The sequence below is a fragment of the Capra hircus genome, chromosome 5, assembly GCF_001704415.2.
Source record: "Capra hircus breed San Clemente chromosome 5, ASM170441v1, whole genome shotgun sequence".
In the NCBI taxonomy this organism is placed as follows: Eukaryota; Metazoa; Chordata; class Mammalia; order Artiodactyla; family Bovidae; genus Capra; species Capra hircus.
Genome location: NC_030812.1, coordinates 113,310,935 through 113,324,326, shown reverse-complemented (window position 1 = coordinate 113,324,326; position 13,392 = coordinate 113,310,935). Strand labels below are relative to the sequence as shown.

Sequence of the window (13,392 nt, the reverse complement as noted above, 5' to 3'; positions counted from 1 at the left end):
CACTCCTTCCTGCGCTCACCAAACAAGCTTTGTGCACTTTCATGCCATAAGCTGGATTCTCTGCTGAAAGCTGGGGCTGAAAACTGGGAGCCCTGCTCAGGGAGCTCAGTCCAGCCCCAGACAGATGGTCAACAGACAACTCAGACACATTGCAACTGGCTGTCATAGAGGGACTGGTACTGTCTATGGGGGCACAAGGAAAACAACTGTTAAGGAGGGCTTCCTGGAGGAGGTGACCCCCTAACGGAATCTTAAACCCTTAGCCTGAGCTGGCCAGGCAAAGAAAGGAGCGAGAAATAGAAGAGTGGGCTTACTCAAGGCGGGTGGCAGACAGGCCACGGGCTTTCGGGAAAGCTCCCAGCTCTGCGTGACCGAGGCATGGGTTGCATGCAGAAGTTGTAACGAAAAAGACGGGGAAAATAGCAGCCATTCAAACACAGAGGCAGGGACAGAATGGCCTCAACTATTTTTGTGTTGAGAAGTAAAGTGAAAGTGAAAGTAGTCAGTAGTGTTCGACTCTTTGCGACCCCATACACTATACAGTCCATGGAATTCTCCAGGCCAGAACACTGGAGTGGATAGCCGTTCCCTTCTCCAGGGGATCTTCCCAACCCAGGAATCGCACCCAGGTCTCCTGCATTGCAGGCAGATTCTTTACCAGCTGAGCCACAAAGAAGTAAAACAGGGTCATTAAAGTGGGAAAGAAGATCAGTTTGATAAACTTACCATTTAGCTTCAAAATGGGGCAGAGGCCTAGTGTGTGGAGACCCCAGGGTGAGGAGACCCCAGGGTGAGAAGACCCCAGGTGAGGAGACCCCAGGGTGTGGAGACCCCAGGGTGAGGAGACCCTGGGGTGTGGAGAACCCGGGGTGAGGAGACCCCAGGGTGAGGAGACCCCAGGGTAAGAAGACCCCAGGTGAGGAGACCCCAGGGTGAGGAGACCCTGGGGTGTGGAGAACCCGGGGTGTGGAGACCCCAGGGTGAGGAGACCCTGGGGCGTGGAGAACCCGGGCTGTGGAGACCCCAGGGTGAGGAGACCCTGGGGCGTGGAGAACCCGGGGTGAGGAGACCCCAGGGTGAGGAGACCCTGGGACATGGAGACACCGAGGCACGGAGACCCCCGAGTGTGTAGGTGCGAACACCTCAGCAGACGAAACAATGTTGAGTCCAGGGGAGGGGAGGTGCGGCGTGCCCTGTGGGTAGAGCCAAGTCCAGGAGCAGGGCAGCCAGTTTACTGTGCTTGAGACATCTTCCCGGCACGGATTGCCGATTGGAGGTTCATTTTGGTTATTACCGAGCTCCCATTTTACAGCAGACACACTTGTGATTGTCTGGCTTGGATTTGCAGGGTGGCTCTGACTTTGACTGATGGCCCAGCCGTCAGACCGTGCATCCTGATTCTCGGTTTGAAAACACACGACCGTCATAAGCAGACAGGGAGAAGGGTTCGTCCTCATCAGACAATCCCACGTGCCCAACCGAGAAGAGCACGGGGCAGGCAGGGTTCCTCGTGGGGTGGACAGCCTGCTTCTCTGAAGAGTGAGAGCCTGGCGGGAGGCAGAGAGGGCAGAGGGGGAAGTCGAGGCACCGGGTCAAGCTGTCCCTCGTGCTGGTCAGCTGGACCCTGAGAGGCCATCACCTGCTACCCCACCAATGAAAACCCAGACCCCTGTTCTGGCCCCTCTATGCTGTCTCCTGTCACTCATCTTTCCCAGTGGGGCCACAGAGAAGCCAAGCTCCCTGCTGGCACCATCATCTTCCTGGATTTCTTATCAGTGAAGCTTGGTTACAGCACACGTATGTCCTATGTTTCCTAAGATGGTCTCTATTTTAAATAATTAACTAACGGATTGATTTAATAAATGTACACCAACACCCACTCCATCCTGCAAGGAACTTTTAACCTAGTGGGTGAGACAAGCAAACCCCTAACTGCCAGGGTATGCATGATACAGACTCAGGTGTCGCTTACATCCAGGACCCTGGTGGGGGCTCATTGCCCTCAGGGTGTATGTAAATGGAACAGAGTGTGTTTTGGTGGTTGACTGGGAAGGTCCAGTCACTTTATTTCCTTTCTTGAGTTCCTATTTGTGAGGAATTCTTGACTCTGTCTCTCCATCAATAATGAAAAATCTATCCTGAATTAGTTGCAAATGCTGTTAGTCCTGCTGCTGCTATTTGCTTAGTGATCTGTAGCCAGATGAGTGGATCTCAGCACAGGTGCGTCCACAGACAGCAGCAAGGCTGAGCAAGGTGGCCTCACCCTCCCAGGCCAGGCCAAAGACCACGAACAGTGGAAGGAAATAATTCATTTTAGCAAACAGGGGGCATCTCCCCTCCCTGACTATGGTGAGGAAAGCAGACACCAAGACCCCCTTGGTGACCTGGAGTCATGACCTGGGCACAGGTTCCCATGGCCCTTGTGGGCTCACCTTCAACCTCACCCTCTAGACAGGGTCTGTGCAGGTTCAGGCACGTGTCTGTGGATTCAGGTACGTTTTAAAAAAAGGAAACAGGACCAAGCCCCCATCTCCCCTGCACCACACAGAAATAGGATCTTCTATACGTATGCTTCAGCCACTGTGTTTTTCGCTTCACCATTTGTCTTGAATGCCTGACCCTGCAGAGTGGTCTCCACACATTGCTCTGCTCAGGGTGGCCCCTGTCTCTCAGAATGAGCCGGGGTCCTGCCTGATTGGCTGCAGCCCCTTTATGACCCATCTCGACACCGCCTCACCCCAACCCTGGGTTGTGCTCTGGCCAGCACCCTTCCTCTTCTTGTGTCCTTGCACATTTCTGCTGCTTTCCCCGGATGTGGCCTGAGCTGCTGAAAGAAGGCGCTGCCACTTCTTGAGCTGGAAGGCCCCAGAGGATGAGCTGGAGGCCGGGAGTTTGATTTGGACCTTGCTCATTCTGACATCCCGGAGAAGGCAATGGCAACCCACTTCAGTACTCTTGCCTGGAAAATCCCATGGATGGAGGAGCCTTGGTAGGCTGTAGTCTATGGGGTTGCGAAGAGTCAGACACTACTGAGCGACTTCCCTTTCACTTTTCACTTTCATTCATTGAAGAAGGAAATGGCAACCCACTCAAGTGTTCTTGCCTGGAGAATCCCAGGGACGGGGGAGCCTGGTGGGCTGCCATCTATGGGGTGACACAGAGTTGGACACGACTGAAGCGACTTAGCAGCAGCAGCATTCTGACGTCCAAGGGGAGATGCTGCAAAGCCTTTGGAGATGTGCATTTGGCTGCTGTGGGAGGGCTGGGAGCTGCGAGGCGGAGGGAGTCGTGGCAGAGACAGGCCCGTGGTCCCAGTGGGTGGTGCCCCTGCAGATGAGGCTGCTGGATGGTGGCACCTCTGAGGGGCATGGGCAACCCTTCATGTCGGCTCCCACCGTATTTAACGTAACGATTGCACACATTGGTGAAGTGATTGCACACTTTGGTGAGTGAACAAGTGAGTGAATACAAGTAGGTCTTCCACAAAACTCCAACTGAGTCGAAGCAGGTCTTGCTTTATATGACCTCTGTGGAGGGTCCTAGGATATGGAGGTGCAGGCAGGGCCCCCAGAGTGGCTGGAGAGACCCCGGGTGGGGCCGTGTGAGGTGCTGGTGGGGCCAGGGGTGGGGACAACAGCCACAGCGGCTGTGCTCCAAGCCCGAGACCCAGGAAGCCCGAGTCGGGGGAGCGGGAGTGTTGGCCCAGATGGACCCGATTCAGATCCCACTGCCGGGCACTCGCTGTCCAACCTCTGGCAACAGTAATAGTAACAAACAGCGTTTTAGACCCTAACGGAACCTACCCATCCGCTCCTAAGCACTTCGCCTGCTTGGCATAGTCAGTCCTCACGATGACCCCGTAGGCAGGGACTCTGTCCTCCTCTGTGATGGGTGAGAAGCCTGGCGAGGTTCAGTCTCTTTCCTCGGTCACTCTGCTAGTACCGGGCAGAGCCGGGCTTGGAAACTGAGCAGCCTGGCCCCCTGGATGTGCCCCGAGCCCTGCAGCCTGACTGTAGCCTCAGGTTCCCTGCCGGCCTCTGTTCCCTCACCTGCAAAGTGGAAGTCACCGCAGTGCGACCTGCAGACGCAGAGGCGGGGCTCAGGAGGGCAGGCGGGGCCTTCATTTCAGTCCAGGCATCAAAGGTGCCCATCCTCCGGGCAGTTCCTTGGCGGAGTTAGCTCAGTGCCAGTTCTCCTGTAGACAGCAGCTGCCTTTTTGAAAGGCGTTGCCATTTCCAAAAGCCGTATGAAAACATCAAGGATCAGATTTTTATATGTTCTGGAGAGCTCCAGCATACTCGGTCTTCACTTCCGATTTTGGAAGTACCACTGGCAGAAGCCAGAGGGGCAGGAGGGAAAGAAAAGCCACTCCAGGCCCTTCCCTGAACTCTGAGCACTGAGAGAGTGCCTGAGGACAGAGTTCACCGTTGCCCTGGGAAAGCAAGCCGTGGCAAGGGGACTCCCAGAGCAGGGAAATCTCCAGGAAAAGCCGCAGCGGAAGCACAGCCCTGCCCTCTTGTTGGGGATGAGTCCACAGCGCAGGGCGGGAGTGGGGTCGGCTCCAGGTTTCGGGGGCCGGGCTGTGACGCTGTGTCCCGGCTCCAGGACCCATACGCCGCCTTCTTTAAGATGGACACTGACAGGGATGGCATCCTCACCATGTACGACCTCCACCGCCTGCTGCAGCACCTGCTCTTCAACCTGAAGGACGAGGAGTTCGAGCGCCTCCTGGGCCTCCTCGGCCTGAGGCTCAGCGTCACACTAAACTTCCGGGAGTTCCGCAGCCTGTGCGAGAAGAGGTCGTTCTGTACAGATGACGACGCGCCCCAGAGACTGCTCAGGTAAGAGGCCAGCGCGGGGCGGTGTCCATGCAGGCACGGTGCCAAGGGCCGGGGCTGAGGGCGGGGCGGCTGCCGTCCCGATCTGCTCACTCTGTCATTTCCTTAGTTCAAGAAAAGCCACTCTCAGGATCTCACGCTCAGTGCAGAAAGACTAGAAAATGCAGAGACAGGTGAGAAGATACACTTGATCTGAGCACCCGTGAGCATCGTTTTTCTTTTTTTTTTTTTTCTGTACTTCACTGTGCGTCATCCCAGTCTGGTTAATTTACACGTAAATATACACGCGTACTTGTATGTTCTCGTTGTTATGAACCCAGGGCCAGGTAGATACGCATGTCGCTCAGCCTTCCAAGACCTCTGGGAGCACCGCATGTAGAGGGTGGAGCTGGGTGCTTGTCAGGAGAACACGTGGACTCCCCCAGGCCTGAGCCCTTAGCTTGGGCAGTAAGCCTGGCCTGGGGAACCACACAGCACCTTGTGATTGGTGGAAACCGAGTGTCCTCTCTGTCTTTTTTCCATGCACATAAATCCACCCATGTACTTGTATATTTGTCTCTTTAAAACCCTGGGGTCAGCGGCGCCAGCCGCTCTGGGAGATGCAAGGACCCCTTCCAGCCGTTTGTCAGGCAGAACTCCCCACCCCTCACCCCTGTTCACCCCACGCTAGCCTCCCTCACAGTAGGAGAATCTGTGTGTCCAGCTGAGGCCGTGACTTGTTCGTCTCCTTGGCTTCGCTCAGTAAAGGCATCTGCTCCTTGAAGTAGTGACGGGCCTCCCATCTTACCTGGGACCTGTCACAGTCGCCTCCCCCACTGAGATCTGCTGACAGGCATGGATGAAGGAGACATTCAGCCGCTCCCTTACCAATTATTACAAGGACAATATCAATATTTTTTGAAATCTTACCCTCCCCTTTGCTAGCTCAGGGCTGCCCTTGGTACTCAGTGATTCAGCTCAGTAGTGACATCATCCCTGGGCCCTTCTGCCCTTAAGGCACCTCCAGCCCCCAGGGGCTGCAGACAAGTGCCTACCCCCAGACAAGGGCATTCCCCAGGAGGGGAGCCCCGAGAAGCCCCTGCCCCCGGGCAGACTCTGTGCCACTTGTGCAGGCTGCAGAGGCCACTGACCTTGCCCTTTAATTTTCCCCTCTGAACTTGCTGGTTTTATTTTGTCTCTACCTAAAAAGCTAGCAAGGAAGAAAACCACTGTAGTCTCTTTCTAAGTGAAGCGATCATAGAACACATGAGTTGGACACCTGCTTCCAATTGCTCCAGTTGTGAGGAGCTTTAATATGAGACTTGATTGCTTAAAATTCAAACAAAGCAAGAAAATATCCTTCAGAAAGAATTTTCTGGAGAATGTATGCAGAACGGATATGGAAGATTTCAACCACAAAGTGCAGTCTTCCCATCCTCGTGATTCGGCCATCTTAGTTGTGTTATTTGTTCATCCATCCCACGTTTACCGAGGGTCTGCTGTGAGCTGGGCATCACCCCAGGGCTCGGTGGTGCAAAGGTGGATAAGATGAACACTCTCCTTGAGGGACTTGGGGCTGAACTGCTGCTGCTGCTGCTAAGTCGCTTCAGTCGTGTCCGACTCTGTGTGACCCCAGAGACGGCAGCCCACCAGGCTCCCCCATCCCTGGGATTCTCCAGGCAAGAACACTGGAGTGGGTTGCCATTTCCTTCTCCAATGCATGAAAGTGAAAAGTGAAAGTGAAGTTGCTCAGTCGTGTCTTGACTCTTCGGACACGACCCCATGGACTGCAGCCTACCAGCCTCCTCCATCCATGGGATTTTCCAGGCAAGAGTACTGGAGTGGGGGGCCATCGCCTTCTCCGGGGCTGAACTGGGACAAGTACAAAATCACAGGAATACAAGGATATCTGAATTGCTCCAGGAAGGGGAGAGACCAAGCCTGCTTGAGGTGAACAGGAAAAGTAGGACATTTCAGTTAGATCTTGAGATGTGAGGAGGAGTTTGTCCAGTGCGAGTTACCAGACTGTGGTCCAGAGCCAGGGCGCAGCATTTGCAGAACCGCAGAGGAGGGAGCGCAGAGCCTACTCAGGACTGGGCAGGGCGTGCAGGCACAGAGTGGCATGCACAGTGGGCGAGGAGGCCTGAAGTTGCAGGAGGGCCTGGTGAGAAGGGGCTTGAGTGTCAGGCTTGGTCAGCAGGCCAGAGAGGATCCTCTGCCGTGGCGTGTCGGAGGGCGTGTTGTGGCATGCAGACATCCTTCAGCAGCCACAGAGTAGAGGGTGGATGCAGAGGCTGGATCCAGGAAGACCAGCTTGGGCCTCAAAGGTCTGGTGTAGTCCGAGCTCTGAGACCCAACCAAGATGCTCCTTTAGAAAGCCAAGCCTTCCCACGGCCGGAGCCTGAACCTGTGCTTTGTGAAGATGTATCTTTTCATACCCTACAACCCTTCAAGGAGGCATTGCTACCTGAGTTTGCAGATGAAGGAATTGGGGTCTCGAGGAGAGTTTCTGACTGGTCCAGAAGGACCCAGGTGATGGGCAGTGGACAGAGATTGGAACTCAGGGTGCCTGTGGGGAGGGGCCACCTCCTCTGTGTGGAGAGTTGGTCTCTTTCACCCCCCAGTCTCACTGTTCTCCACTAGCCAAACCTGGCTGCCTTCCCTTTTTGGAAGCCATCCCGCCCTCTCACTTGGACCCCTCTGTGTTCTGGGCCTTTACTTTCCACCTGCATCATCAAAGTGCAATACTTTTGAAAACTTTGAAGGTTCATAACTTTGTTGAAGACAGGAAGACCATCTTGTTTGCTTCATAACTGCACAGCATTTTCGTCTTTAGATGTGTAAACACCAGTTAGAGTGATTAGCCCAATGACCTGATTCATTTACATCGTCTGTTCCCTTGTTTAAAGCACACGGGCCTTGTCCATTTATCTGCTGACAACCCACATCACGTTCCTTCCGGTGCGTGTACATCATCAAAGATGAAAGGATGCTGTCAGTGTCCTCTTAGCAAAATTAGACGGCCAGCTTCTCGTCACAACGCATTGCATGATCCAGTCCTTCCTGAGGAATTTCCTTGCTGTTCTTGGATGTGAACCACTCACTCACTCATCAGGAGGTTTGGCTTCTATGATCCAGTTCACCATCACCTTCTGGTTCTTCTAATCGTTGTGAAACATCTTGCGATCTCAGTTTTCTTCCCTTTGCCATCTGGGCATGAAGTAAGAATTCTCAGTTCTCAACTGTGTTCAGTGAAAGCTAACGAAAGAGCAGGATGGGGTCCCTGGCGTCTTTTGTCCCTTTCTGAAAGACACTGTTACACTCAGGGCAGTGCAATCAGAAAACCGAGGGGCGATGTAATCAGGGGATCTATTTCAATGTGATATCATCCTGCCACCAGGAGACTCTATTTTCGTTTGTTTTCCTGTTATTATTTAGTCTCCTTTTTCTTTTTAGCAGAACTGGAGACAATGAATGAAAAACAATTGAATGTTTCCTAAAATAATGAAATAGATCTAGGATCATTAAATCAAGCTCACTAAGACCCCGTGATCTGTCCTCTTCTAAGAGGGCTTAGTGGACGCATGTGGTAATTGCAAGATAAAAGGAGTTTTATTTCATAAAGAAAATAAATGCCCTTTTTGTGTTTCTTTGGAAGATCTCTAAGAAAGAATAAAAGTCATGAATGCCACTTTCTATTTTCTGGATCATACAGACTTGCTATTTATTCTTTAAATATTTGATGGAATTCAGCTATGAAATCATTCAGTCCTGGAGTTTCCTTTTCAGAAGAATTTTAGCTGTAAATCTGATTACTTTAATAGTTACAGGATCACTTAAGGTTTCTATTCCTTCTTGACTGAGCTTTAATAATTTGTGTCTTTTAAAATATTGGTCCATTTTGTTTAGCCTGTTGAATTCATGAGAATAAAGTTGGTCACAGTATTTCCTTACTGCTCTTTCAATAGCTGTGGGGTCTTTAGTGATATCCCTGTTTTCATTTTTTGATATTGGTAGTTGATGTCTTCTCTCCTTTTTCGTTGACCCATTTAGCTGAAGGTTTTATTAATTTTATTGATATTTTCAAAGAGCAAGCCTTATGTTTCCTTCATTTTTCTCGGTTGTTTTTCTGTTCAATTTCATTGATTTCTCTTCTTTAATAGTTTCTCTTCCTTCTTGCTTTAAGTATGCAGTTGATCCTTGAACAACACAGGGGTCACAGGAGCTGATCCACCCCCACAGTCAAAAATCTGTGTAGAGCTTTTGACTCCCCCAAACTTAGCTACTAATAGATGACTGCTGACTAGACAACTCACAAATAACAAAGTTAATTAACACACAGATTATATATGTATTATATACTGTATTCTTATAATAAAGCAAGCTAGAGAAAAGTTAACATTGTTAAGAAAATCATGAGTGAGTGAGTGAGTGAGTGAGTCGCTCAGTGGTATCCCACTCTTTATGACCCCATGGACTATACAGTCCATGGAATTCTCCAGGCCAGAGTACTGGAGTGGGTATCCTTTCCCTTCTCCAGGGGATCTTCCCAACCCAGGGATCGACCCATAAGGGAGAGAAGATGCATTTACAGCGCAGCGCTTCTCAGTACTGCAAGTTCCTGTTGTCTGTTAGGAGATGAGTCGTCCGTCAGCACCCATGTCTGTGTTGTCTCCTATGATGCAGAGCACTGGGGGTGGCACCCATGCTGGTGTGCGGCTCTCCTCCTCAAAGACGGAAAGATGATGTGAGAGAGAAGTCCATATCCACTTAGAGGTATAACAGTTCATGCGCGGACATGACTTCTTTAAAGGAGCTCAGTGCAACCGATACAGTCGCTACCTGGTGGCCTAGCCTACACGGCAATGGATTAGTCATTGTAAAATCTGTATGGCATACAGTGCCTCTGTGCATGCTGCTCGGTCACGCCCCACTCTTGCCACCCCAGAGACTTCAGCCCACCCAGCTCCTCTGCCCACGGAATTTTCCAACCAAGACTGCTGGACTGGGTTGCCATTTCCTCCTCCAGGGGATCTCCCCAACCTGGGGATCAAATTCATGTCTCCTGTATCTCTTGCACTGGCAGGCAGATTCTTAACTACTGAGCCACCTGCAAAGCCATGGCATACAATGTTGCAGTCACATTCGAAATGCAGTATTGGAGCCATTGTTACTCTAAAAAAAACCCCTTACCTGTGATAGTAGACTGATACTCGGTCTCTCCAATCTGAGAGAGAGAGGGGGCAAGAGAGGGAGAGACATACTGCCTGGTCATGTAATTCTTTGAAAGTAAAGTTATAAATCAGGAAGAAAATTAAGGCATTACTTATATATTAAATATCACCTTATGTCTATGTAAGGATAGACTAGTGTCTACAAATATTTTATGCATTTATGACAGACCTTTCTCTTAATTTTTTTCAATATTTCTAGGCTGTGTGGCTCATCTGTGAGTTTTTTCATATTATCACAAATCCCCCAACATTTTCCAATGTATTAATTGAAAAGATTGGCATATAAGTTGACTTGTGCAGTCCAAACCTGTGTGGGGCAAAGGTCAACTGGAGTTTGTCCTGCATTTTTATTTTCTTAAGCTGAAAGCTCAGATTTTTATTTGAATTATTTCTTAATGCTGTCAGTTTTCTCATAGGCATTGATTGAGCTGCATTTCACAAATTTGGACAAGTTGTAGTTTTTATTTTCACTCAGTTCAAAATATTTTCTAATTTCCCTTTAGACTGTTTATTGAAACCATGGATTATTTAGAAGGATGTTTTTTCTTCAAAATATTTCCATGGTTTCCAGCTGTTTGTTATTGATTTCTAATCTAATTCTGTTAAGTTTAGATAGTGCACTTTGTATGATTTTAATTATTTTAAACTTGTTAAGGTTCATTTTATAACCCTAGAAATGGTCTATCTTGGTGAATGTGCTGTGCTTAGTCGCTCAGTCATGTCTGACTCTTTGCGACCCCTTAAGACTGTAGCCCGCCAGGCTCCTCTTCCATGGGGATTCTCCAGGCAAGAATACTAGAGTGGGTTGCCATGCCCTCCTCCAGGGGACCTTCCCAACCCAGGCATGGAACCCAGGTCTCCTGCACTGAGGCAGACTCTTTATCCCATGTATACTTGCAAATAGTGTGTATTTGGCAGCTGCTGGGCGGGGTGCTCTGTAGATGTCAATTAGATCAAGGTGGTTATAGTGTTCAGAGTCTTGCTTAGTTTCTATTAGTTCCACCAGTTACCAAGAGGGGCGTGCTGATGTCTCCAACAACGATTTTGCATCTATTTCTCCCTCCGTTTTTAATCCATTTATGCTTCATGTATTTCAAATCTCTGAGAAAAATGTATGGTTATATTCGCCATTTCTGCTTCTCTTCTTTTCTTTCTGAAGTTCCAGTTTTCTCTCTTCTGCCATTTCCTTCCCCTGAAGAATTTCCGTTAGCAAGTCTGTTGGAGACCAATCTCAGTTTTCCTTCATTGATAATACCGTTATTGTTCTTTCATTCCTAACAGTTTTTTTTTTCCTGAATATAAAATTAAAAGTTGACAATTCTTCTGTTAAAGCACTTGGAAAATGTTGTTCCATTATCTCTTGGCCCCTGCAGTTTGTGAGGACAAATCTACAGTCACTCAAATGGTCTTCCCCCTGTGGTGGTTTAGCCACTAAGTCCTGTCCAACTCTTTTGTGACCGCACGGGTTGTAGCCCACCAGACTCCTCTGTCCATGGGATTCCCTAAGCAAGAGTACTGGAGTGGGTCGCCATTTCCTTCTCCAGGGGATCTTCCCGACCCAGGGATCAAACCCGAGTCTGCTGCACCGCAGGCAGAGTCTTCACCACTGAGCCGCCGGGGAACCCGTCTCTATATGTGCCATTGTTCTTAGGTTGCTTTCAGGATTTCTTCTTTATCTTTAGTTGTCAGCAGTTTTAGTATGAGGGCTTCCCAGGTGGCGCTAGTGGTAAAGAACCCACCTGCCAACGCAGGAGACGTAAGAGACGCGGGTTCGATCCCTGGGTTGGGAAGATCCCCTGGAGGAGGACGTGGCGTGTTTGAGCGTGATTTTCTTTGAGTTTATCTTTTTTTGAGGTTTGCTCAACTTCCTGAATCTGTAAATTTATGTTTTTCCACCAAATTTGAGCAGGTTTCAGCTATTACTTCCAGAAATTTTAAACTTGTTCCAGTACCAGCCTTCGTCTGTTCTCCTCTCAGCACTCCGGGGACCTGGGTGTTAGATCTGCTTTTGTGTCACGGGTCTCTGTATCTTAGGCCCTGGAGAGGTTCTTTTCTTCCCCTCTGTTGATCAGATCAGATTATTTCTAGTCATCTGTTTTCAAGTTCACTGACTCCATCAGTGATAGCTCTGTCATCTTCCTTGAGCCAATCCAGTGAACATTTTATTTCAGTTGTATTTTTCAGTTCTAAAGTTTCCACTTGTTTCTTTTTTTTTTAACTGCTATTTCTTTGCTCTGAACTTATGTCTTTCCATTTATTTTAAGAATGTGTACTCTTTACCTCATGATTATAATAGCTGCTTTAAAATGTGGTATTTTCGACATCTAGGTCATCTTGGAGTTGGTGCTTGTTTGTCTTTTATCTTGAAAACTGCTGGCATTTTCCTGGTCCTTCAGATACCGAGTAATGCTGGACTGTATTGTGGACATCTTTAATGTTCTATTGTGACCCTCTGTTCCTGTTAAAATCCTTGGCAGTGTGTGGTTGGTTGATTTTCAAAGCAGGCAATCAGTCCAGTTAGTTTCAGAGTGCATGTCCTGACCTGCCCTCCGTGGTTTCAATGTCAGTCTATTTTCCAGGGCCGTTGCAGCTCTATCAGGCCAGCCCATGAAGGCAGCTCCCAGGAGCCAGTCCTGACTGCACGTAGCTTCTCAACGCTTTCACCGGGCTGCTTTGGGTTCGTCTCACGTGTGCACACATCAGAGCGTGTGCCCCTGGAGCTCCCTCCATGCGGCTGAGCTTCCCTTTCTCTAGCTCTCTCCCCTCTGTGCTTTCCTCCCACCCTCTCCAGCAGTCAGCAACCCGCTTTTTGGCCTTGTGGTTGGAAACCCTTAGGTTTTGGTCTCTCTGTGCTGTTCGTGCGTCTCATGACTGGGTCCCCCTCCAGGGCAACATGGCGAGAGAGAAAAGGAGAAGGATAATGACGTGGATTCTCCAGTCCTCCTTGAGCACAGAGACCCCCTTCACCTTCCCCTCTGGTTCGAGAGAAGGATTTCAATTTGGGGTACCACTTGGCCAGTTAAGGTCTGTCTAGACAAGGCTATGGTTTTTCCTGTGGTCATGTATGGATGTGAGAGTTGGACTGTGAATAAAGCTGAGCCCCGAAGAATTGATGCTTTTGAACTGCGGTGTTGGAGAAGACTCTTGAGAGTCCCTTGGACTGCAAGGAGATCCAACCAGTCCATTCTGAAGGAGATCAGCCCTGGGATTTCTTTGGAAGGAATGATGCTAAAGCTGAAACTCCAGTACTTTGGCCACCTCATGAGACGAGTTGATTCATTGGAAAAGACTCTGATGCTGGGAGGGATTGGGGGCAGGAGGAGAAGGGGACGACAGAGGAT

At 49.7% G+C, this 13,392-nt stretch overlaps 1 protein-coding gene across 1 annotated transcript in view; it reads left to right on the top strand.

Moving 5' to 3' along the window:
* Window positions 1-13,392, top strand: part of EFCAB6 (EF-hand calcium binding domain 6) — a 257,461-nt gene that overhangs the window by 164,960 nt on the left and 79,109 nt on the right. Inside the window, exon 20 of the mRNA XM_013964311.2 lies at window positions 4,606-4,841. Within this exon, the coding sequence (XP_013819765.2) occupies window positions 4,606-4,841 (236 nt within the window). The remainder of the gene's footprint in view (window positions 1-4,605; window positions 4,842-13,392) is intronic.